The sequence below is a fragment of the Chiloscyllium plagiosum genome, chromosome 36 (genome assembly GCF_004010195.1).
Source record: "Chiloscyllium plagiosum isolate BGI_BamShark_2017 chromosome 36, ASM401019v2, whole genome shotgun sequence".
NCBI classification, from domain to species: Eukaryota; Metazoa; Chordata; class Chondrichthyes; order Orectolobiformes; family Hemiscylliidae; genus Chiloscyllium; species Chiloscyllium plagiosum.
In genome coordinates, this window is record NC_057745.1 from 14,078,831 (window position 1) to 14,105,802 (window position 26,972).

A 26,972-nucleotide genomic window follows, 5' to 3' on the forward strand; every position below is an offset into this window, starting at 1 on the left:
ACTTGCAAACCCCTTGGTTACCAAGAATCTATCCACTACAGCCCAATGTTCCCATTGCTGGTATAAATTATGATGGAGCGGAGGTGAGCAGGTCCATGCTGGACTAATTACCCTGCTGCATTTAGTGTGCCCTCCTGTAAGATGAGTGTTAAATCCAGCCCTTACAGTTTCTCATGCCAGACAGACAACATCTTTTAGTTCTCTTTCTTAATTAATTCAGTTCATTGATTTGGACTACCTACAAAAATAATACATCAAATTTCTGTCCAGAACCTTGATTCAGTACTACATATTGAGCCCTGTGTGCAAATTGTAATTGTGCTATAATTATGATTCATGGTATCCCATTTGTGCAAGTTACAAAAGTGTCAATTTAGCATTATTGTTAGTGTGATAATTATTTTATGCATGTTTTCGTGGGGAGACAATTGTCAGAATCCTGCATTGGAATTTGATACAAGCCACTTTTTAAGATTAATTTGAATGTGCATCGAAGTTGTTTTTAAAAAATGCCAGATTTAGCCATATCCTTCAAAGGTTTCAACATTCTTTGGGTTATGAAATTTTTGGACAGAGTACAGATGGTTTTGAATTGTCTTTTTAGCTGACACCAGTAGACTAGCTGAATAGCTCTTTTGATAGCTGGGACCAGCACAGTGGGTCAAGTGGCCTCCTATGCTGTGAATTCAATGATAAAATATCTAATTTCAGTTGATGCTACAGATAGCGAACAAAACAGCAAGGTCCAATTTAAAGGGAATGTTAAAAATGGACTCACTGACTTATCAATGTTTAAAACACAGAAGGAAACTATTTGTGTTTGTACGGGTGATCAAAACATTTCAAATTTTGCCAGAAATATTGAGAAGGGAGTTGTTGAAAGCAAAACAGTTCATTACAGAGGAACCTCAATTATCCAATATCAATTATCCACATATTGGATTATCCAAAGGAGATCTCGAGGTCCCGACAGAAACATTACATCAAAGACATGTTTCCAACACTGATCGCATCTTTTGTTTAGTGATTAAAAGTGAATTTGGCTTACTGAAATGTTGCCGAGGACAGTCCTGGATATCGGTGGAAGCCAGGCACAGCCTCCAAATGACTAACCGCACGTCCTCTCGCTCCCCACCCCAATACACTTTCCCAGGGGTTCTACACTGCCCCTCTTCCCCAGATAATCTCTCCAACATTGTCCTGTACAGAGCAAAAGTGGAACCTGTCAAAACGTGCAGTAAAGCATTTGTCTGTGTGTGTGGTGTGTGCATGCATGCACTATTTGGTGACTCACCCCCCCTCCCCCACCAAAAGGCAGCAGCAGTCTTGCTGGTGTCCAGTCTGGCTGCCCTGGAGAGGGGGTGGGGCAGACGAGGGGCGGGCAGGAGCAGGGAAGGGAGCAGTGTTCGATGTGGTTATGGGGAGGTGGGGTGGGGATGGGGTTGGGCAGGGGGGCGGGCGGGGGCACGCGCGGTGTGCTGCTGCCTCGTCTCCTGTACGGGGAGCAGACATAACGGATAATTCTGAGCACCAGAGGAAAGGTATTGAATCATTTAACCAAATAATCAATTATCCTAACAAAATAATGCCCACACATCTCATTCGGATAATCGAGATTCCTGTGTAACTTCAATCGTTGAAAGTAAATCTTTCAAAAGATGCAAAATTGGACAGACAAACTTGGCTCATTTGAAGGTGTCTTACCTGACATCTATGTTTTAGTAGAAGGGATCAAAAGCTCATATTATGAAACTGGAACAGCTCTCCATTTATCTGAGGCCACATTATTGTTTAATCATTTATTCATCTAATTGTTGACATTGCATAGGTTTCAATCTCTTTATCCCAATTGTTATGAAGATGTGGGTGTGCTTTAAGAGAGTTAAAAGCAGCAGAACTACCAGACACAGCACCAAGTGTTCTCAATAAAGTAACAGTGTAACACTGGGTCGAACAACTTGGTTAGCTCATTGCCTGGAGACAAAAACCAAATTTGAATTTGGCCAATCAGTTTAAATTATACCCTGAAAAAATACCAAACTCCAATCCAGTTTGAATTTAGTATATTGACAATATATCGGCGCAACATCGAGGGCTGAAGGGCCTGTACTGCGCTGTATTCTTCTATGTTCTATGACAATCTTAAAAGCCAATGACGTAATCCGATGCTTTGGGAGGTGTAAGTCTGGGGAAAATTGAACAGTTGGGAGGAGAACTACCATGCCCCAGCATGTAACAGGCTGCTTGAAAAATAGCTGTCTTAAAAGGTACCTTTTCGATCAGTAGCCAGTGACGCAGACATTCCTAAAAAGAAGAAAAGACACAGGAAGATCCAAATAGAAGAACCGAAAGCTACCTGGTTTTGAGATAAGTGTTGTTTTGTAAATCTTAATTGGGTGTTTTATCAGACTAGTATTATAGAAGGAAAGGTAAAAGATAGGTTAGAGTAAGAACTTGTACATAATTGTTTGTTAGTTAATTATTCTCTGTTATACTTTTTAAAATAAAAATTAACAACTTTATTTCTTATGGTTCTTGGCCATTCAGATTTTTACAGGTTACTGCATGGGATAAATCTTTTCTGTGTTGCTGGCTTTAAATTAAGCGTGAGGTTTACCCTGTGTCGTAACACAATGCGCATTCTGATAGAATGCTTGATACAATTCTGTGAGCCTGCCATATTGAAGTATGAGCGTTTTCATTAAGCAATTTATTTAAAAGTATTTAATTTGCAATTTTATTTATATTAATTTCTGCCTCCGAAAACGCTACGATGTATTTGAATGTGTGTTTTGTTTTATAATCACACAGGATGACATGGTGGTGCAGAATGCCAAGTAATTGTCTTTCCTCCTAAGCAGGGCTCAATTAAAAATTACTTTAATCATATGCTGTCTTTGTGATGTACAGTTCAGATGCAGCTTTACTATAAAAGGAGACTATATATATTGTCTGTAATATTTGTATCCAAAGTTACTCTGGCATTTGGTGATGTTGTGTAAAAATGTGCTTAATTTTCTTGTGTCATCTGTATGTAATTTTAGCAATCTTGTGATTAGTAAATATGTACTGAGTAATCTACCATAGAGGGAGACTTTGCAATAAAGCTTGTGACTACATATAAGTGGCCCCAATGTTCCTCGTGATAGGCAAATTATCCTGCTAATTCAGACCTTTTTTTGGAACACATTCAGTGGTAATTAATAGATTTTGTCAATTTTTGATTCAGTTAAGCCTGATACAGGAATCGTAAGTATGTGATTAACTGTATGTTCACACAAAAAAATGAAAAAGCAATTGAGAAACTGTATTTTTCAGGTTATAATGCGCAATATTTTCCATTGTTTAACAATCACAGAATTTAGATGATATGTTAGTTAAGGAAGCATATGATTTTTGTTAATCTATTTTAATCACTAAATTATTGAGTATTTTCATGTAAAGTGTCCAATTTAATTTGCACAAGTGTATTTAATTCCAACTTAAGAATTTTTTCACTAAATCCTCCAACTTCTACTTCCATCTCCCCTTTTTAAACCCACTTCAAATCTCACTTTTTAACTCTATCTTTGATTATTTCACTTTGCTGCCTCCTTTGTTTAACACTTCTGATTATTTCTGTGAAGATATTTGAGAGTTTACTGTGTTAAAGATTCATGACGTAATTTCTTAATGGAGGGAGCAAAAGAAAATATTTTTTAATTGTGCGGAAACATGCATGTTAGCCAAAAATATCTAATTCACGTTTGCATTTTAGGTCGCATTTTCATCACGGATTCCTGTTGCTTTTCCGACTGGTGATGCTAATTCGCTCAGCAAAAATATCATGATGTATGCATGTACTGCTAAAGATGCTAAGAGCCTTCCAGATAATGATCCTAATATCAATGGGGTGACCCATTTTGTGAATAGTTCAAAATTAAACATCATCACTCCAGCAGTTATGATGATTTCAAAGCATGTTGATGGATCACTAAACCAGTGGGCAGTGACCTTTGCTGAAGAATCTGCTTTCACCACAGTTCTAATGGTATCGCACAAATTTAGATATTGTGGACATCGTTTTCACCTGAACGACTTAGCTTGTCATTCGGTGCTACCCTTATTGTTGACCTCTTCCCATCACAATGCACTAATGACTCCAGAAACTGACTTTGTTGAAAAGGAAAAACCTGTGGTAGAACATGTAAAGCCCTTAAAAGGGCCAGCTTCACAGCATGTTAAAAATGCTGCTACAAGAACATTTCATGATCCTAATGCCATCTACAGTGAGTTGATACTTTGGCGTATGGACCCAATAGGACCTTTGTCATACTCTGGAGGGGTTTCAGAGCTGGCACGTATCAATTCCTTGCATACTTCAGCTTTTTCAAATGTGGCCTGGCTTCCAACATTGATCCCAAGCTATTGTCTTGGTAAGTTTGATTTAAATTAGTTTACTACACTCTTGATATTTATTAGTTAACTGTGTGCATGCTAGTCAGAAATTAATTGTGCCCTTTTAGCACGCTGCTACAGTTTCAAATGGTTTTCGTAGTTGTCAAGAACATTAAATATCAAAAAGCTTCACCCATCCTCGGTAAGCTAGGTAATTCATCATGGAAAATTGAAGATATAATCGTGCTATTCAGAGTCTGTTTTACTGTTCATTTCCCTCATCTATCTATCTTCATTTTTCCTTAATATCAGCTTTTATCAGAATCACTTCAGTGTGCTGCTTTGCTTTTTTTTAATAAGGTAAGCCATATGAAAACATGATTACACTATTTTGGCATCGAGACATTGTTTTTTCTTCAAGTGGTAAATTAAAATATAATGAAACCAACCAGAGATTCCCAGAGAAGGGTATTTTTACTTTTAAACTTGGACGGTGGAAATTGTGGCAGTGGCTAAATTATCATAAAAGCAGATATGTTAACAAGCTAACAGGAACCTGCCATTTACCATATAAACTGTGATATTCTTCAAACCACATGAGAAATCCCGGTTGAACCCAAAGGCTTGCAATTTAATTATCCAAAACGCTAGATGACTGAAGATTTGACTCCATGCTCCGGCTTTAAAGATCAGAATATGGCTTTCACATACTGTCTGAAACCCTCTTAAGGTCATCATATAGGGATTGGCAGAACTGTGGAATTCATGGGCTGGAAAATCTCTAAAGACAGCCCTTTCAAGGCTGTTTACTTGCCTGCTGTGGCTTCTACCCTATGAGTCATAAGGTTAAGACTTTATATCACCTCTGTGTCCAAAATATGTATAAAAATGTGAAGTTTTCTTGGCAAGCTACTGTCAGGGCATTTTTGTAGTCATTTTTTCCTGTGCAGCCATTCCTGCAGGAAATTGTGTTGATTATATCCAAGGTTGTTTTAGGTAAATACTTTATCATTGCATCATGAGTATTGGAGGCTTCTGATTACCACCTTGCATCTCTTCGCCCCCCATATCCATATACTCCATGTTGAACACTAATTGGAAGAAGCTCTGCATGTTATTTGGCTGGGAAATTTCAGTGTCGATCATCAGTAGTGACTAGGTAGGACCAAACTGGCTACATCTCGAGGACAACGTTGCTGGACTCAACCTGCATTTGCTGATAACCAACAAGAGAGAAACCTGTTTCACCTCCTCTCACCATATCTGTCCATGACCATATTCGCAGCAGTAACCACGGTTCTTGTGGTAACCAAGTCATAATTGCAATCTGACGATACCCTCCATGTTGTGTGGCACTTCTACCACGTTTAAATATGGAAAATTTGGAGCAGATCTAACAACTTAAAATTGGGCATCTATGAGGTGCAGCAGGTCATTAGCAGCATCAGATTATATTCAACCACAATCTTCAACCTCATACCTGATATAATCCTTGTTCTACTATTACCAAGCTGTTCAAGTACAGCTACAAAATTGGCATCTGCAAAATAATGTGGAAAATTGCCCAATTGTGTCCTGTCCACAAATAGCATGACAAATCCAACATGGCCAATGTATTTACTCTTGCTCATCATCAAAATAATGAAAGAGTTCATTAACAGTGCCTAAGGTGGCACTTTAGAATGATGAGAATCTGCTCACTCAGGATTCTTCCTGACCTCCTTACAGCCTTGATTCAAACATGAGGAGTAAAGCTGAACTCAAGACGAGAGGTGACCACACTGTCCTGGATATCTAGACAGCAATTTACTGAGTGTGACTTCAAGAAACTATATAGCAAAACTAGAATCAGTGGAAATTGAGAGGAAAACTCCACTGTTGAAACATAAAGGAAGATGGTTCATTATTGGTCAGTCATCCGAGTACCAGGACATTTACTATAGAAGTTCCTTGTTTAGAGTCTGAGGTCCTTCCATCTTCAGTGCTTGTTAGTTTGTCAGAAATGGGGATATCTACTAATGATTACAGAGTGTTTAGCATTATTTGCAGTGTCTCGGATGTGGAAGAAGTTGGTGACAATGTGCAGTAAGACTTAAACATTCAGGCTTGGGCTCAAACGTGGCAAGCAACATTTGTGACGAACATCTTCAAGAAAAGTGAATCTAACCATCTTCCTTTGACATCGGGTAATACTGTTATCATTGAATTCCCACATTATCAATATCTTGGGGAAATCAGTGACCAGAAACTGAACTGGCTGAGCAGTGTAAACATTGACCTCAAGATCAGACCAGAGACCAGGGATTCTGCAGGAGGTATTCATTTTCCGAATCACTAAGCTCTGTCCAGGATCTACAAAGATTAAATCATAAGTATGATGGAATGCTCTCTACTAACCTGGATGAGTGCAGCTCGAACAATACCATCCTTGACAGAGTAGCCTGTGTCATTGGCATGCCATCATCATTTGCACACTCCATTACTTAAGTTCACTAGCAGTGGTGTGTACCAACTACTTATGCACTGTAGAAACTTAGCAAAGTTCCTTTGACAGGACCTTCCAAACCAGCAATCATTGCTATTTAGAAGGATAAGGATAACAGATGCTTGGGAACACCAGTTGCAAGTTATCATCTAAGTCAACACCATCATTGTTTGGAACTACATTGCAGTTCATTCACTCACTTGGTCAAAATTCTGGAACTTGCTTCCTTAGAGGACTTCCTTAACCCACATAGACTGCAGCAGTTCAAAAATGTGGCCCCAGCACCATCTAGATGATAGGGAAGAGCAATAGATGCTGGCCTAGGTAGCCATGTTCACTTCCATGAAAAGGTAGTTTTTTAAAAATAAAATACAGAAAAAAGTCCATTCATCTGGGTTGATTCAATTCTGGATGCTAGAAACAAAAGGATTCCATGCTATCAGAGCACAGCGGGCATACATGTGTGGCTGGGAGTTTAGGCCAAGTATAGCACCTGCGGTTATGATATCTGATCCTGCCCCTGTTGTAAGCCACTGCATAATCTGGCATCAAACTATCTGTGTAATATTTTTTAAAATGACTAATTCAAATGTGTTAGTAATAATAAATCAATTTTATTATTACTTTTAAACAATGAACATTAGTCAATCTGCATAGAACAAAATTTCCCACAAATATTTGTCTTCCAAAAATTTATAGTATCAATAAATTAAGTTTTATTTGAGTAATTTAGTTGTATTTAGAACAGAAACTTATCATTTGTATCTTTTATTATTATATTAATTATTTAATATAGTCCACAATATTCCTATAAATATTTCTTGATTTGCAGTTTTCGTAATTGTAAATGGAAAACCTATTATTAGAGGTCTTTGCCATGCTATGAAATCCATTACTTGTAAGTAATGTTCTGTTTCAAAATCCTACCCCACACCAAGAATCAGTGTTGTCATCCAAAACACTTCGGAGTCCCTTGCAACCAAAATGAGGAATCTTTCAGTCCATCTGTCTTTAATAAACGTTTAGATCCAAATAAATATCAGCAGTTGTATTTGAGTGATTCGGTAACATTTAGAACAAGAAATATCATTTGTACCTTAACCAGGTGTTGCTTTTTTTCATTACTGATCTATTGTATTTTGTATTCAAAATAATTTGCAGTAGCATTGAAAATATTAGGTTAAATTCAATTCTCTGAATTTAATTATTTTATGAAGTTTTCCTAGTTTAACAAATTGTATACCATCATGCAGTTATATTTTCTTCAAATATAAAGAGCAGGCAAGATAGAATTAATTAATAAATTTCATTATCACTATGATAACCTTCAAAAACATTTTATTACAATCTATACTTATAAATTAATTGATTATATTTCATCTCAATTTTTAGGGACCTACTGCAACTCTGCTAGTGCTTGTTTTGTTGCTTCTGATGGTCAAAATCTTAGGCTCTATCAAGCTGTGGTTGATGCCAGGAAACTTCTGGATGAACTTTCTGATCCTGAAATCTCGGTAGGTTAATGGCTACGCAAACAAGTAACTAGCATTATTATAAGAAATGTCATTTAAAGAAAATTCATGGGCACAAAAAAAGAACCTTTGTACACTACTTGGTTGTTAGATGAGATGACTCATTATTTGGTGAAAAAAGCGATTTGTAAGAAGAGTCTTGAAGAGAAAGGTGGGGAAGCCTGAAGAGATCCTCAGGGTAGTATCCTATGCCCAACCAACTTCTTCAGCTCTTTCATCAATGACAGTCCCTCCACCATAATTTCCAGAAGTGGCGATGTTCATTGATGATTGCATAACATGTAGCACCAGATATGGAAGTAGTCAGTGTCCAAATGCAGAAAAACCATCAACAACATCCATGTTATGGCAGAAAGGAGGGCTGAATTTTATGGAGAACGGAAGACAGAAAGTCAGTGTGAAGAGGATTGGAATAATCAAGAGATGAATGAGGATTTCAGCACATTTATTGAATAGGAATGTTTGCCATTTTTATAGCACATAATTAACTTGTCACTGATTAATTTTAATCTGATTACGGCCAGTGTGTGTTTCTGATGGGTAAAGTTCGCCACTTGTACAATATATACTTGTGCTCTAATCTGACTAACCTTTTTCCCTTAAATTATTGGTTTGCTTATTTGTAACTTTTAATTGTGTGTTCTTTGGTTAACCAACCAATTCTTTTGGCTTTTGACTTTCTTTTTATTAGATGTTTTGTATTTATTAGTTCTAGGCTAGAAGGACTCCCATATAGTATTAGGCTGTAGGTTGGAGCTGATGGTTCTCTGGGGAGCCATCCACAACTGTACGTTTTACAGATTTCTAATGAAGGCTGTACAAACTCTACTGACTTTGGTCTAAAACTGCACTCCCTGTCAGAGAAACAATTAACATTTCAGACTGATAACCTGAAATATGATCGAATGTTGCAACATGATTGGCAATTGACACTATATTTCCTGAATTAATTATGTACAACAGATCATTGACACTGACTCAGACAGGAACTCTGTCTCCACGATCCTGCCTGACTGAATAGAATTATTTATATTTTTGTTTTCAAATACGTTTAGGGACTAACATTTTGAAACCTCTATCCATCACTACGAAGGGCTAAACTGCCATGAAGAGTTGGATGGCTACATCCATTTTGTTGTTTCCTGGGTGTCTGCCCTACATAAGGTTAAGAAATTTGGAGCTTCGTCATGTTGTTTCATTGGGAGGGAGAGACCACCAGTTTAGGTTAAAGAACCAAATTATTATAGGATTTGAACAACAATTTCTTTAGAGTTACTATCTCAACTAGAAACCAGCATTAGCTATGCCAGTTTATTCCCTAAGCACATTTCCAGCATTCCCAAAATGGCAATCATGTTGAGGCTATCAGCAAGGATGCTGTTTCTCACTGTTTAGCATTTGTCCACTTGCATCAACAATTCTCAACGTTATAAAAGGACAGGTGTCTATGAGTCTTGTTCTTATCCAAAGTTCTAGTCTCCTGCCCAGCTTGCAACTTAAGTCCACCCTGCCAAGTCTAGAAATTTCTAGGCCACACTGTGCAAGGTTGCTAAATTGATGTGAATAATTAGGCTGTGTTCAGATACTGCTTTTTGTAGGATTTTGAATGTTTTAAATAAAATGAATGAGGTGGGACGGAATCGCTATTTCTACATTATGTAGTTTGTATTTGCGACTGTGACTAAAATTCAGTAATTTTATATGTCTTTTTTTTCCAGAAACTCGTTGGAGAAGTATTCAATATAGTCAGCCAGCAGTCAACAGCTCGACCAGGTTGCATTATTGAACTAGATGTAATAACAGCTCAGGTTAGAAATTCATTCCAATGTAGAAATTTGAATCTTGTCTCCTTTTTATCCCTCTTTTGTTGCAATTTCAGGTTTTGTTGAGTCTTGGAATCAGTGAAAGGAAGCTTAAAATCATTCCCTTAACACGTTTGCCTGTTAAAATGAGTTCTGACACAGATTTTCTTTTATCACAGTTGGAAATAATGAACTTACTGAAAATGTGCTACTTCCATTTTCATTTTAGCTGTTTTGCACACTAACAGTTTGTTTTCTTTAAATCCATCACCATTTATTTCTTCACAACTTCAACCTTCATTAATCCCTTCCTTTCGCTACCTCTTATGACTTTTTCACTCATTCCTGTTCATGTTTTTTTTCCTTTTTTTAGGAACACATTAGGAGTGAAAAACGAGAGAGCTGTAATTAAGACTAAGTAGTTATTCATTTAACAAAGAATATTAAAAATTCTTGCACTATAACATGAAAATCAAATTCTGATATAATCTAGTAAAATCTAGTTGGATATTATTAATGACCATGGGTTCACAAAATAGCACCTGCTCTAAATATCATTCCATTGTCCATCTTGCTTTCATTGCAAAGGCACTTTAAATCAACAATCACCCAGCCAAGGAGTAAAAAAGAATAGGTGATGGGGAAGTGCAAATTTGAAGAATTAGTTTCTATTTTGGAGACTGAAGCCCTTTTTAGGACCAAAATCATGTCCTTGGCAAGCACGCACACTTATGATGCAGAGTGTGCCAAACGTCATTTTAAAAATACTGAGTGATCACTGACAGCTTAGAGTGTCAGTGCAATTGCAGTGCAACCTATGATACTGTAGTGTAAAATGCCTCCAAGCCTCCCACAGCTGCAGACAGGTTCACCTATATGATAGATTCCCTCCAGTACTAGTTAGAATGACAATCAATTACTTATACATCAGCTGCTGGATTAAGCTATTATTGTAATTCTTTGTACTTTTGGTGCCTTTTCGTACTTGCTAAAATTCTCGCTGGTCTATAGGGCATATCCTGGCTGGTGGTGATTTATTTTTCTTCTTGCTAATTTAAAAGGCTAATCTACAACAAGTTACTTCTAACAGTGGGTGGTTAAGTAGGGTTTTCTGTTGGCATTGAAAATTACTGGGACAAGGAGCAGAGGTTGAATAAAACAAACTGCTGCAAGAGAGAGAAGATGGGCTATGAGCAGAAGATTATAATCGAAATATGAAAATATTATTCAGTGGCTTCATCTTTGGCAATAATGTCACCAGTGCTTCTCTTCATAATGTTCATTTTTGACATCTTCATGATATCAAAACTTGAAAGTACTCTTATCGTCCCCATAGTTTTGCTGCCTTTGTGCATTGCCAACACTTGCAAGAGGGAAGTATGTCAGTGAGTGTTGTTCAGTCTGTTTGGGTGGTGCAGCTGTCATACCTCCTATTGAGTGCAGGTTGTAAACAATGAATCCAAGGTTTAAATAATCCAATAGTTTGTCCAGGTTACTGTCTAGTTATAATTGACCTCTAATTGCCTGTTCCCACATGGCCATGCCTCAATGTTTGGAGTTTTATATCATGCCAGTTGTTCCTTAAATAGGTATTTATATTTCACCTCATGGGTTGACTTCAGAGTGTTCTTCATAAATCTGTTCTTTAATTCGTGGCTGTAGCATTTTCAGGTTTGGCATTAATTGAATTATTCTTGGGTAGTAATTCCAACAGACCCTGCTACATTTTGGAATGAGTTTTTCTTTCAAGTCTCACGTAACTGACTGAGTGCAGATGCTTAATTTCAGTCAGTTGGGAATTGTTGAAAAATAAAAAGCATATCATGGTTCTCTGTTTTCTTGCAGCACCTTTCTCTGCACATTTATTTGCTTTGCAAGAGTAAGTCAAAAGTTTTGAAGGAAATTAATGATTAAAATTGTCAAATTCGCAGAGGTTTAAAACAAATTTGGTGGTGACAGTGTTCTGAGTAATTTGTTTTTCCTTCATGGCATACTGCTTTGTGTTCCTTTTGCTAACATTTTGTTTTTACTTATAAAAAGTAAATCTTTTTTTAAAATCCAGAACTGTATTTAACACTCGTATCAGTGTGTTTATAATTCAAAATTTAACATGCCATTTTGCAATCCGTTTTGCATGCTGCAACGTAAGAAAGTGCTATAAATTAGTTTTTTTTTAAAAAGCAACTTGTATTGACTCACTACCTTTATCATTCTGTTGGCACAACCCGAAGTTCTACTGTTTGCACTTCACATTGGATGTACTTCAATTCCAACCAAATTCATAACCAAATTTCAAAAATTTACATCGTTTTCAGTGTGAGCAGGAAGTTGATTGCCTTGTGAGCAGGCTACTTTATCATTAGTGGGTAAGCAATGAACTGTTAGGTACAGAATGTGAATTACAATCTATACAGCCTAAAATTATACTGGACAGGTACTTGCATGAGTCCCCTGCAACCTGTAACATAACCATACGCAACTATAAATATAAATAACCTTCAAATTTTTAGTGACCATTTTATTGTTCAGGAATGTGACTAAAACATTTCTCATTGTATTTCTGGCAGTGTGGCACAAACACACAGCTACTTCATGTATTTCAAGAAGATTTTATCTTGGGATATAAACCACAGAAAGAAGAATTAAATAAGGATCAAGAATTTTCTTTCAGTCAACCTGCCCAAGGTACACAAAGTCAATTAAAATGGGAGCTAATACATTCTTTGGTTTATATATAGTTCTTTACAGTTCCATGTTACTGTTGATTCAGTTGGTAGCAGTTTTTACTTCGGAGTCTGAAGTAATTGGGTTTCAGTCAGATTCCATGATTTAAACATAATCTCCATTGACATATCAGATGGAATGGAGGTCGTCTTAGTCAGTTGCTTGGGATTCAAGAGGATTCTCTTCCAGTCCAGTGTTGAGTCCTGAGGTAACTAAATAGTCCAATGCTGTATCAGCAAACCCTGCCACAGGTGAGACAGGTTGTATTTGCTGAAGCAGTTTGGTGGGGGTTACCTCAATCCCTAATAGAATATCATCACTGATATCCTGCAAATCTTGCAAACCCCCAGCCATGCTAGGTGCTCCAATATAAGTGTCCTCTCTCAGGCTAGTAATCCCAATATTGAAGCACACTGATTATGATGAATCAGCTGTATTAGGTGAGTCATGTTATCTGAATGCCTGACACAAGATGCCAAAATAAGCTGTCTACTCCAAGTTTCATTGCAGCATGGTGGCACAGTGGTTAGCACTGCTGCCTCTCGGCACCAGGGACCCAGGTCCAATTTCAGCCTCTGGCGACTGTGCAAACTTCACATAGACATTCTCCCCATATCTGCGTGGGTTTCCTTCGGGTGCTCTGGTTTCCTCCCACAATCCAAAAATGTGCAGGTTAGGGTAAATTGGCCATGCTAAATTGCCCATAGTGTTAGATGCGTTAGTCAGAGGGAAATAGGTTTGGGTGGGTTACTCTTCAGAGGGTCAATGTGGACTTGTTGGGCCGAAGGGCCTGTTTCCACACTGTAGGTAATCTAATCTAATCTGAAAAAGTGGTTACCAAGAGAACAGAGGAACTGCTTTGAAGATTTCCTTAAATGCTCCTTGACAGGAGTACAATATCTTCACCAACCCATGGGAATCTGCAAAGGAGCATACTGTTTTGAATGTTTCTGATGGCAACAGATGATACAAACAATGGAAGCACCATATGAAAACTTGAGTATTCCATAAGGGAAGTACTGCGTTGCTGAAGTGCAGATATTTGGATACCGTGATCAAAGTATGTCTGTGAAGTGAATCATAGTATTGGAACTATGACTAGGGAATTTCCCACTGCCCCTTCATCAACTGAACATTCAACTTAATTGCTGTGGGGGGATTTTGCTATATGTCACTGACTACCATGTTTCTTTGAAAGAAGACGTTTCTCTAATTTAAAGTACATTTTAGGGCAACCCCACAATATGATCTAGCATTTTATAAATGAGAATTCCTTTGTTTTTAGTTTTCTACACTTGTGTTAGATTTTCATAAATGATTGCCAGGCACAGAAATTTACTGTAATACTTAACTTGATTATGTTGGGAATTTTGGTTGCTTTTTGAGTTATTTATCTGTCATTTAAGGATGTCGTGCACCATCATTCTCTGAAAAGTTTTACCTTGTGGTGATAGAAAGGGACAAGAGACGATCTGTTCTTCACATGTGGCACCTCCATTTGAAATCTGTGCAGCCTCGTGTAGGTAGGTATTTGGCAAATACACAACAGAAATTAGCTTATTAAATCCTTTATTGAGATCAATATGTGTGAAATATTTATGGAGCATAAACCTGCTAATGATAATATAAAAAAGAACTGTTTTATGTGGTATCTAAAATGAAAAGTGGCTTTAAGTTGAGATCAAGAAGGGTTTTAAATTTGTTTGTGTATGTGAACATCGCAGGCAAGACCAGCATTTATTGTAACAATATCATAAATTGCAGGAAAACTCAGAAGGTCTGGCAGCATCTGTGAAGAGAAATCAAAATTAACATTTCTGTTCCTCAGTGACATTTCCTCAGTACATTTATTGCTTTTAGGAAGGTAGTAGTGAGTGACCACCTTCAACCACGAGCTATAGCAATGTAGGTGCAATTGCAGAGCTTTTAGAGAAGACATGGGCTTTTAACACAGTTAAAGGAATGATGATGTAATTCCAAATCGAGATTGTGCATGACTTAAGAGATACTAGAGGGTGTTAGCATTCCTGTGAGTTTGCTGTTGTTGCCATTCTTTGGTGGCAGAGGTTGCAGCTTAATGGTGACAAGCTGCTTCAGTACTTCTTATGGATGGTAGACGTTAGTACCATTGTGCACCAGGGATAAATGGAATCATGTTTAAGGTCGATGATGAAGCCACAGTAAATTGGACTGCTTTGGCCTACATACTGCTGGGGCATTTTAGATTTGTTGGATCTACATTCATCCAGGCATATGGAGATTATTCCATCACACTCCTGACTTGTTTTGTCAATGGTGGACAAATGGAGTCAAAGCTGAGTTATATACCACACAATTCCTATTATCTGACCTGCTGTTGCAGCTGCAGTATCGTTTGGCTGGTGCAGTTATGCTTCTGGTTAGTGGTAACCCCTCAAGATATTGATGCTGTGCGATTTAGTGTTGCAATGTTTTTGGGTATCAAGGACCAATTGTTAGATTTGCCCTTGTTGGAGATGGTCTTTGCTTGCTTTTGTGTGACATGAATGTTATGTCTACTTATTAGTCCATGATATCCATATCTTGTTGCATATGGACATTCGCTGACTGTACATTTGAGGAGTTCTGGATGGTGTTGAGTGCATTAGGGAGCATTTGCACTTCTGACCTTTCCATTGGAGGGAAGGTCTGTACACAAATAACAGTCAACAGAAAATAAGAGTAAGTGAGGATAGGGAGACAGTTTGTCGTAATCATAGAGTCATAGAGACGTACAGCATGGAAACAGACCCTTCGGTCCAACTCATCCATGCCGACTAGAGTTTGCTTTTTAAAAAAACACTGTGTTATTATGGTCAGAGAATAGAACTGGTATTCTAGGTAGATGACGTCAAAACGTGAAAGGTATTTTTCATTTGAAGAAGTATTGTAATGTGTTTTAACTAACACATATTCATTTTGAATTCAATTTGAGAAAGTATGTAATCATAGAATAATACAATTTCCTACAGTGTGGAAGCAGGTCATTCAGCCCATCGAGTCCAGACTATCCATCCAAAGAACATCCACCCATACCCACTCCTTACCCTATCCCTGTAACCCTGCATTTCCCATGGCTAACCCAGTTAGCCTGCACATCTTCAGACTTGGGAGGAAACTGTAGCATCTGGAGGAAACCCACACAGACCCGGGGAGAATGTACAAACATTCATATAGTTGCCCAAGGGTAGAATTGAGCCCAGGTCCCTGAAACTGTGAGGCAGCAGTGCTAACCACTGAGCCACCATTTGGCCCAGAATTTTTTCAATATATGTCTTAATAACTGGCTTAAGTCTGATATTTAATGTACATGTTTGAATGTTTTAAACTTCTTTGGAAGGTTTTTAAAATTAACAGATCATGAAATATTATGTACATATATAATATTCTGGAAGTTAAAGTTAAGTAACTTTGCAAGTAATTTTTTATATAAATTCTTTTGTTTTTTTCCACCCTCTCTTGATAGCGGTGTGTGAGGACAATTCAGTTTGTAACAATTGTCAGTAAATTTTTTAGATGGCACAAATAGTAATTGCCACCAGGCTATTTTATCCTCAGACATCACAGTCAACATAAACCTAAGAGACACAGAGATGTCCTTACAAATAGGATGATTGGATAACAATTAGGAGTGAGAACCTTAGCTGTTATTTCTCATCTCCATTCACCCCCAACAATTTAGTGTGTAAAGTAGGTTCCTTGGCACAGACTCTCAATTGAGCCTGAACTACCATGGCTTGTATGATTTTGTATCAGACAGTGTAGAGCATTCAGCCCAGTGTTGTTAAAGAAGCATTTCTGTTGTAAACAGAATGTTCAAAGTTGGAATTTCTAATTGTTGTATTTTTTTTTTCTTTTTCCTCACAACCAAACTCCTGTCTCAAAGTAAGCATGGCGGACAATAAAATATCTATACCTGAGGAAAAGAGCTTTAGCCTATCTCCAAATACTTGTGTTTTAAGTTCTCTTCCACGGTCAGCATCAGTTGCTAACCTTCAGACTGCTAGCAAGTTGATACTTAGCTCTGAATTAGTTTACAGTCAACAGTTAAATGTTCCTGAGGGAGTGGAAGTAATCCGAGCAACTCCTTCTGCAGGTAATTGTTTACAGTATTTAATATATAGAAAGTATTTTTCTTCTTGGTTTGCATATGTGTCTAATTCTTCGATGGCCATGCTCCTGTCCCAGTGGTTTCATAGGCACAGTTTCGGCAAATGCTTTAAACACAACTTTTAGCACTCCAAGAGAATGAGTCTTTAAAGCAGCCTGCTGGATTCGATTGGGTTGACATCAGTACAAGTTAATTTGACCAGGATGGGGGTTTGAGGATTGAGTCAGGTGTTGAAAGATTTATTAAGTTTGGAGGTGGTTATGGTGTAGAGGAAAAGGACAGCAAATTATGACACATTCAAGATTTTGTTTGAAGTTATGATTGGGTGGGGAAAATCAGCAATTTCTATCATGGAGATTTAGACTGGTGGTCTCAGATTGTAAATAAGTCACAATGCTACCAATCTTGGGGACCAAGCTTGGGCAATCAGAGGTTATGAAAGTTCGATTATGGCAGAAGAGCATGATGGAAATCAGGAGCAATTCAGAGATATTAAAAGTGCTCCATGGCAGAATGTATATGTCGGGATATTTCCTTACCCTTTTTAGTGACAGATTTCATAAGCTAGAGGCAGTATTATGTCTTGACATTAACTGCATTTCTTAATTTTGAAAACTTTATTTTAAACGTTCTGTGTTCTAGTCTCCATATTATAAAAAAATGCACGTACACTGAAGAAGATACGTAAAGAATTTCCTCAAATGATACATGATGCCAGAAGTTCTGTCTATCAAAAAAGATTAAATTTATTGAGGCTCTTTTCTCTGAGAGAGACTCATGGGGTGTCCTGATGGTAGCCTTTAAAATTATGAAAGTTTGAGAGAGCAGATGTTGAGGTGCTTCTGTTTGTGGGAAAAGCCATAGTTAGGTCATTTATACAAAGTAGTCACTAACAAATCCCACAGGTAATTCAAAAGAAACAAATGTCTTCATGGTGGTCATTGCCATAAGGAATAATTCAGGTAACCAACACAGATTCATTTATGAGAAAAGTCAATAAACTCGAGGGTGGAAGAAATAGAAGAATGTTTTGATGGGATTAGATGGACAAGCAAAAGAGGAAGCTTACTTGAAGCATAAATGTTGGCATTGGCCCCTTGAGATTAATAGCATATTTTCTGTATTGTAAATTCTGTATGTGCTACATAGTATCTACAGCCTTGTTTCAGGAAACTTTTGTACATCTTTGTAATGCAGTGTAAAGCTTTACCATATTTTTGTAAATGTATATCAAACTTTCATTGTCTAATTCTTGCTGAAGTTAACTCAGTTGAGTGTTTTGTATTCTTCAGCCACTGAATGTGTGTGACAGGGTCCTCATAGCATCCTCAAGACTTATTTTGTCTCTATATTTTATTACTAACTCCTTTTTGCTTTTCATCATCCCTTCTGTTATTTAATCTCTCTTCTGTCCCACTCTCCCTTTTTATTATTTCCTCCGCTCATGCCTTTTCTGAAAAACAAAACTTTTCGGTTGTAATCAGTAGTACTTGATCTGAAACTAGTCTTTAGTGTTCAACCTAAAACGTTATCTCTCACTGTCACTCGCTATCTCTCGCTCTGTCTCTTGCTCATATTGTCTGTCTCTCTCTCTCTACCTTCCTCCCCAGCCAACCCCCACATCTCTGTCTCCTTCTCTGTCTCTCACTTGTGCTCTCTATTGCTCACATTCTTTTTCACTCACACAGGCTTGGCCTTTCTCTGGTTCTCTTTCTCGTTTCCTCCATTCCTCACTGTCTGTCTGTCTGTCATTCACTTCTTCCCTGTCTACTGTCATTCACTTCTTCCCTGTCTACTGTCATTCCCTCCTTGCTCGCTTTCTCCCTCCCTGTTTTTTTTCTTTCTCTTTCTCTTACTCACACCCTGTCTGTTTTCCTCCCTTGAGCCCTGTCTCTCTCGCTCCCTCCCTCACACTCTGTTTCTTTCACTCACAAGTTGTCTGTGTTGCTTGCTCATCCCTTCGCACTCTGTCTGTCTGTCTCTCGCTAGCACCCTGTCTCTTTCGCTTACTTCCACCTTATGTCTGTCACTCTTTCTCACTCTCTGTCACTCTCGCTGTTTCTCTTACTCACTGTATAGATGCTGCCAAGATCTGCATGTAACTAGCATTTTGTTTTTCATTTTTTGCATTAACTGTTCCAGCTTTAAAAAGCAATGTAAAAACACAAGTATTATACATAAATATACAAAGTTGTCTCATTGACATTTTGAAAACTTTGCCATATTATTATCAGTCATACACATATGTAAATGTAGTGCCACACATCTGAACTGCTTAGCAAGGGTTAATAAATAGTCCGCTTGAGTAACCATGACTATACATAACTCCCCCAAACTTTCTTAACAAGACCAGTGTATTTCACCCGTACCATTCTCTGCAATAAACTACCCCATGCCCAGATAAGGGATTGATTTCTATTTTTAACAAAGTCAATAGAGTGTTTCACTATTGTAATAAGAGTGTTTGGTTTCTTTTTCTTTTTTAGGTCACTTAAGTTCATCTTCAATCTATCCAGTCTGCCTTGCACCTTATCTAATAGTGACATCATGCTCTGATGGTAAAGTGAGATTCTGGCGGTGTACTGTGGATAAAAGTTCAAATTCAAAAAACTTAGAGAAAGTACATGCTTATAGGTGGGAAACCTGGCCTTTGATGAATGAGGAAGGAGAACACAGTGACAGTGCAGTTAGTATTGCAGGACGACCAGTGGCTGTAAGCTGTTCATACACTGGACGATTGGCCGTCGCTTATAAAGAGCCTTTACAGGCTAATGGTGTTACACCAAAGGAGTTCATGATGCATGTCTCCATATTTGAGTGTGAATCTACTGGAGGATCAGAGTGGGTGTTAGAGCAGACAATACATTTAGATGGCATAGGAAAGGTTGGAAGTGTCCTGGACTCTCGAGTTAGTGTAGATAGCAATTTGTTTGTGTATAATAAATCTGATATTTATCTCAAAGGCACCCGCATAACATCAAACATAAAACATTTACTGCACTTGGATTGGGTATCAAAAGAAGACGGTTCTCATGTTCTTACAGTGGGAGTTGGTTCTAAAATTCTCATGTATGGAAGGCTGTCAGGGATTGTGACTGAACAAGCCAGTAGCAAAGATGGACTGGCTGTTATTACTTTGCCACTAGGGGGAAGCATTAAGCAAGGAACTAAGTCAAAATGGGTATTGCTGAGATGTGTTGATTTGGTGTCTTCAGTGGATGGAACGCCTTCACTTCCAGTTTCTCTATCCTGGGTGAGGGATGGCATCCTGGTAATTGGAATGGACTGTGAAATGCATGTGTATGCACAATGGAAACATTCTACAAAATCATTAAATGGTAATGACAGTGGGAGCTTGTCATGCTTTGAAGATTTAGTTGATAGCTCTCCATTTGAGACGAAAATCCTTTCAAAGCGACACAGTGTTGCCGACGCAGCAGCTGGTATGGATGATGTATTTGGAGTCCCAGGAATGGTTCAAGATGGTGGATTGTTTGAAGCTGCTCACATTCTTTCTCCTACTCTTCCACAATATCACCCCACTCAACTTTTGGAACTTATGGATTTGGGCAAGGTGCGCAGAGCTAAGGCAATTCTTTCACATTTAGTAAAATGTATTGCTGGGGAAGTTGCAGTTTTTAGGGATAAAGATCCTGGAGAAGGAGGAGGGCCTCGACGCCATCTTTCTCGAACCATCAGTGTAAGTGGAAGTACAGGAAAGGACACAATTATAGCTGGAAGAGAAGGTACACGCGATTATACTGAGATAGATTCCATTCCACCTCTGCCACTTTATGCATTGCTATCTGCAGATCAGGATACATCCTACAAAATTGTTGAAGAAACTCCTAATGTAAACAAAGGTTCACGGTCTCAAAGTAAAAATGAAATGGACAATCAGTATGCCGATTTGTTTCAGTCTCCAAGTGTGACGACAGATGACTTTGTTGACTTTGTAATCGAAAAGAAGGAATCTAGATCTAAAGTTATAAATTTATCCCAGTATGGACCAACATACTTTGGGCCAGAACATGCCCGTGTGCTTTCCAGTCACCTGATGCACTCAAGCTTGCCGGGACTGACACGACTAGAGCAGATGTTCCTTGTAGCTTTAGCTGACACAGTGGCTACCACGAGCACAGAAGTTAATGAAAATAGAGACAAGACCTACTCTGGTATGTATATAATAACTTTAAGTTATTTTCTAAAACAAACTTTTTGCTAACAGTATTGGCATAAATCTTAAGTATCTATACTGTAGAAACAGCAGAGGTATTTTGAAAGTAGATTTACTTTGTTAATACTATGTGTTTGATTAAGAATTACCGAAGCTGATTGGAATCTCATCAGCTGCCTATTTACTCTGCTCAGTTCAATTTCTAATCAAATTTAGGGCAAAGTAATTAGAGGCAGAATAAATAATGGTTAATTGTGGGGCAGGAAGAACAACCGTGTCCCACAATCATGGATTACCCAGGAATACATTGTAGTTTTAAGTGAAAATCTTTGTTGGACCAAATAATTCTCTTATTTGCTTTTTCTCTGACATCTAAGAAATATTTTGAGCAACACATTTTCTTTTTAAAAAAAATACTGCTAAGGAGTGCTTGTAAAATTTAGAATTTTGTCTTTTGTACTGAATGTAAATTACTTTTATTGCAGAACTTCATTATCTGAGTTGCTTTACTCAGCCTGTTCTGTGACAGTTGGGTGTGTCATGTACAATTCCTCCATCTCAATGTTGAATACTGTCAATATTATATGCGAATAATGTTAACTGCAGAATTAATTTCAACCATTCTTACTTGCATGCAAAAAATAGAATTTTATCTACATAGGACAGATATTAACATGAATGATTTATTAACGTTAAGCAGCTATACCCTGGTTTCCCTCAAAACTGAACTTTCACAAAACATCTGACTTTAGGTAACATTCTAAAGCTAATGTAAAGGAAAGCAGAGTTAAATCTAAGGTCTGTCCTGTTTATTGGCAACTTTGGTAAAATCTGATTAAATGTTACTTCATTTCTTGTCTGTTTTGAAGGAGGCGAAACACTGGATGAATGTGGTCTACGTTATTTGCTTGCCATGCGCTTACATACGTGTCTTCTGACATCTCTGCCGCCAGTCTACAGGCTTCAACTCTTGCATCAAGGTATGGGATTTGAGCAAAGTATCATTGTGCAACTTATAGTGAGCTTCACTATTTATTGATATAACTCCATAAATAGTATAATTAAAAGTAGTGGTTAAGTGAAAAAGTAGTAACTAAATCTATTGTTGGAATCTAAGCCGAACATACGAAGTTGCAGATCCACTGAGACTATAACTTGCCTGCCTGAACGTTAATGTCTCCATTGTCCTTTACCTCACTAATTTCCTTTTTCCCAGTGAGTAAACTTCAAGATTCAAAAAACAAATTGCTGGAGAAACTCAGCAGATCTGGGAGCTTCTGTGGGGAGAAAACAGTTAATGTTTCAAGTCCAGTTAGAAATGTCATCAGAACTGTTAACAGCTAGGTAAAAGTACTAGAAGAGTACAGCAGTTCAGGCAGCATCCAAGGAGCTTCAAAATCGACGTTTTGGGCAAAAGCCCTTCATCAGGACTAAAGGCAGTGAGTGTGAAGTGTGGAGAGATAAGCTAGAGGAGGGTGGGGGTGGGCAGAAAGTAGCATAGAGTACAGTGGGTGAGTGGGGGAGGGGATGAAGGTGATAGGTCAAACAGACCCCACCACCAGGGATATATTTCCCTCCCCACCCCTTTCCGCCTTTCGCAAAGACCGTTCCCTCCGTGACTACCTGGTCAGGTCCACGCCCCCCCTTCAACCCACCCTCCCATCTTGGTACCTTCCCCTGCCACCGCAGGAACTGTAAAACTTGCACCCACACCTACTCCCTCACCTCTATCCAAGGCCCTAAAGGAGCCTTCCACATCCATCAAAGTTTTACTTGCACATCCACTAATATAATTTATTGTATCCGTTGCTCCCGATGCGGTCTCCTGTACATTGGGGAGACTGGGCGCCTCCTAGCAGAGCGCTTTAGGGAACATCTCCGGGATACCCGTACCAATCAACCACACTGCCCCGTGAGCCCAACATTTCAACTCCCCCTCCCACTCTGCCGAGGACATGGAGGTCCTGGGCCTCTTTCACCGCCGCTCCCTCACCACCAGACGCCTGGAGGAAGATCGCGTCATCTTCCGCCTCGGAACACTTCAACCCCAGGGCATCAATGTGGACTTCAACAGTTTCCTCATTCCCCCTTCCCCCACCTCACCCTAGTTCCAAACTTCCAGCTCAGCACTGTCCCCATGACTTGTCAGGAGTTGTCCTACCTGCCTATCTCCTTTTCCACCTACCCACCCTCTCCTCCCTGACCTATCACCTTCATCCCCTCCCCCACTCACCCATTGTACTCTATGCTACTTTCTCCCCACACCCACCTTCTTCTAGCTTATCTCTCCACGCTTCAGGCTCACTGCCTTTATTCCTGATGAAGGGCTTTTGCCCGAAACGTCTATTTCGAAGCTCCTTGGATGCTGCCTAAACTGCTGTGCTCTTCCAGCACCACTAATCCAGAATCTGGTTTCCAGCATCTGCAGTCATTGTTTTTACCAGCTAGGTAAAAGTGGCATTTGTGCTGAAAATGAGGTGGGGGTTATGGTGGAAGGTGGAAAAGAAGGCAGAAATCAGAGACAGGGAGATATAAAAGGGATTTGCAGACAAGGGGTTTATTAATAGTAGACCAGGACAGAAGAAAAGCTGAATAAGTGATGATCAGAGCTGAGAGTGGGAGAGAATGGGTAGACTGTGCTGAAAGCAAATTTGTGGATGGTTTAAAAAAAATATGGAAGGCCAAATCAGGCTCTAAAGCTTTTGAACTCAAAGTCAAGTCCTAGTGATATACTGTTCTTCGAGCTTGCACTGAGGCTCGCTGGAACAATGCAGCAGGTCTGCGACGGAAATGTTGATGTAGGAATCTGGTGATATGTTGAAGTGGCAGGCAGAGGGTAATTTTTACGGACAGAATATGTATTCTGCAAAGTGGTTACCCAATGTATGTTTCATTTCCTTAATGCAGAAGAGTCCACACTGAACAGCGAATACAGTAGACTAGGTTGAATGAAGTGTAGGTAAGTCACTGCATCACCTGGAAGCTGTGTTTGAGGCTTTGGATAGTGAGGAGGAATGAGCTAAGTGGGCAGGTGTTTGCATGACAAGGTGCTGTGGGGCTCGAGGTGGTGTTAGGAATAGAGGAAGAGTGGACCATGGTGCCTCAGTGGGAGTGGTCTCTGTGGAACACTGACAAAGTCAGGGAGGGGAATGTGTGTCTGGTCATGGCACCCTGCTGAATGTAACAGAAATGGCAACTTACCATCCTTTGGATGCAGAGGCTAGTGGAGTGGTAAGTGAGGACTGGGGGAGGACTCTATCGTTGTCGTGGGAGAGAAGAGAAGGGTCGAGGGCAAATGAGATGGATTGGATTCAGGTAAGACTGCTGTCTACCAAGTGTTGGGGAATCCTTGGTTGAGGAAAAATATGGATATTTCTGAGGACCCTGATGGAAGGTGGTGTCATCAGAACAGCTTCAACAGAGACGGAGAAACTGGTGGAATGGGATGGAATCCTTGCATGGAGCAGGGTGTGAGGATGTATAGTCCAGGTAACTCTAGGAATGTAAGATTGAAACAAGGAATGTTTCACATACCTCTCAAAGAGACAGACATAACTGGGATCCATGTGAGTACACATGGCAACACCTTTCATCTGAAGAAAGTGTGAGAAGTTAAAGGAGAAATTGCTCAGAACGAGGATGAGCTTGGCCAGGCGAAGACGGGTAGTGGTGGATTCAGGCCTTCTTTCCAGGATGAAGTGGAAGGCCCTGAGACCATCCTGATGGGAAATGGATATGTAAAAAGATTGCATATCCATGGTGAATAGGAGGCACCTGCTGCCTGCAAACTGGAAATTCTGAAACCAAAGTAAGCATGAGAAGAATCACAGATGGAAGTGAAGAGGGATTGGAGAAGGGGTGAAAAATTTAGTAAAAAGAAGAAGAGAGGGGGGAATCTAAGATGACGGCGATCTGAGAAGATCACACTGCAGAGCTTCGCATCGCAGCAGGAGCAGGACAGTCCTTTAGCCCACCCAACCCAGGTCATCAGGATTTCTTGGGGTGTTGGAAAGATTGTGGAGCCCCAAGAAACATTTAAAAATTGACTTGCCTGTATTTTCAGCTGTCCAGAAATGCCTAAAAAGGGAGGAGGAGCATCTGAGGCCGGGCCTGCAGCTCAGCCTGCAGCAGCCTCCGAGGAGATTACTCTCCAGGACCTGGTGAATCAGCTCTTGAAATCTCGAGAGATGTTGGGGAAACAGATTGAATATAAGCTGGTTCCAGTCTCTCTCATGCTGCAGACGCATGAGCAGCAGCTGGGAGACCTGGAGAAGAGGACGGATGAGGTGGAGCACAGGGTCACAGTGATGGAAGCTGATGCCAGTTCATTCAAGGAAGAGATCCAAGCCCTGAAGACGCAGGTTTGTAATTTGCGTGACCAAGTGGATGATCTTGAAAACAGGGGCAGGAGAAAAAACATTCGGATCATCGGTCTGCCTGAGGGTAAGGAAGATGAGCAGCCTGCGGAATTTGTTGAAGATTGGCTGCCGAAATTCCTTGACTTGGAGACTGGCATGAGAGGATTGAAGATAGAGAGGGCTCACCGGGTCGCAGCACGGAGGTCGGGTCTGGGTCAACGCCCTCGTCCTTTCCTGGTGCGGTTCCATCATTACCGGGATAAGGAGAGAGTCATGGAGGCTTCCAGACTCCAGGGAAAGGATCCAAAGGCCCTAATTTACGAGGGGTCTAAGATCATGTTTTTTCAGGACTTTTCAGCGGCGGTGATCCAGAAACGAAAATCGTATGATGGTGTCAAGAGAAGATTGAAGGAGCTTGGGATTCAGTACTCCGAGATATCCGGCAGTGCTTCGGATCACCTTAGATGGATCCATGCATCTCTTTGACACATCGGAGAAGGCACGAGACTTTGTGGACAAACTAACCTAAGTTAAACAATTGTAGTATGTATAAATATAGTTGTTTGGGTATGCATTTATCATTCTGTAAAAGAAATGGAGGAAACCCGGTTGGAGCTTTGTTTTTCCCCTGTTTTTTCCTCGATTGATAATTTGGTTCAAACTGTCTGGCGGTGGTTAAGATGTACATTTTAAATTTCTAAGTTAGGACATACCAAAGGATGGGTGGGGTATTTATTCCCCTTTTTTTTTATTAAAGAATGTTTTTTTTTTATTCATATTGATATTCTATGGGGTGTTTATTCTTTTTAGCTTGTGCTTGCAATGCGGCTCTAGCTGGGAGAAGTGAAGCTGGTTGAGATGGTTAGATGTCTATTTATGGGCAGTTCGGGACGGGTAGTTGCCCCCTCTGGGCAGGGGGTGAGTTCCCCTACTCAGCGCTATTGGCGCTTTATAGTTGGTTTGTTTTCTGGTTTGTTTTGTTTTTTATTTTTAATAATTTTGTATGTTTGTTAAATGTCGTGGTTTTAGTTTATGTAGTTTTTTTTATATTTGGTGGATCATGCGACACGAAGGCTCAGCAATTTGTGGTTCGGGTTCCTCCTCTCTGGAATTTAAATGTAATTGCGGAAGATTATGACTAATTATTTGATTAAATGGTGTACCTGGAATATCAAGGGAAGTCACTCACCAATTAAGAGGAAGAAGGTACTCTTGAGTCTTAGAAAGGAGGTGGATATTGCTTTGTTACAGGAGACACATTTGGATGACATGGAGCATCTGAAATTACAGCAGAATGGCTGTGACTGAGTTTATTTTTCATCATTTAGTACCAGAAGTAGGGGAGTGGCTATATTGGTTTGGAAAAATCTCTCATTTAAATTGTTGGA

At 39.3% G+C, this 26,972-nt stretch overlaps 1 protein-coding gene across 7 annotated transcripts in view; it reads left to right on the top strand.

Annotated features, from left to right (window-relative positions):
* Positions 1 to 26,972, top strand: part of dmxl2 (Dmx-like 2) — a 141,501-nt gene that overhangs the window by 46,788 nt on the left and 67,741 nt on the right. For all 7 annotated transcript variants that reach the window (XR_006309475.1, XM_043677366.1, XM_043677364.1 and 4 more), the window contains 8 exons: positions 3,758 to 4,415; positions 8,255 to 8,376; positions 10,113 to 10,202; positions 12,764 to 12,881; positions 14,327 to 14,443; positions 16,825 to 17,034; positions 19,536 to 21,224; positions 22,096 to 22,206. Coding sequence is in view for 6 of the 7 variants with exons in the window: in XM_043677366.1 (XP_043533301.1) it covers positions 3,758 to 4,415; positions 8,255 to 8,376; positions 10,113 to 10,202; positions 12,764 to 12,881; positions 14,327 to 14,443; positions 16,825 to 17,034; positions 19,536 to 21,224; positions 22,096 to 22,206 (3,115 nt within the window). In the remaining variant the exon portion in view is untranslated. The remainder of the gene's footprint in view (positions 1 to 3,757; positions 4,416 to 8,254; positions 8,377 to 10,112; positions 10,203 to 12,763; positions 12,882 to 14,326; positions 14,444 to 16,824; positions 17,035 to 19,535; positions 21,225 to 22,095; positions 22,207 to 26,972) is intronic.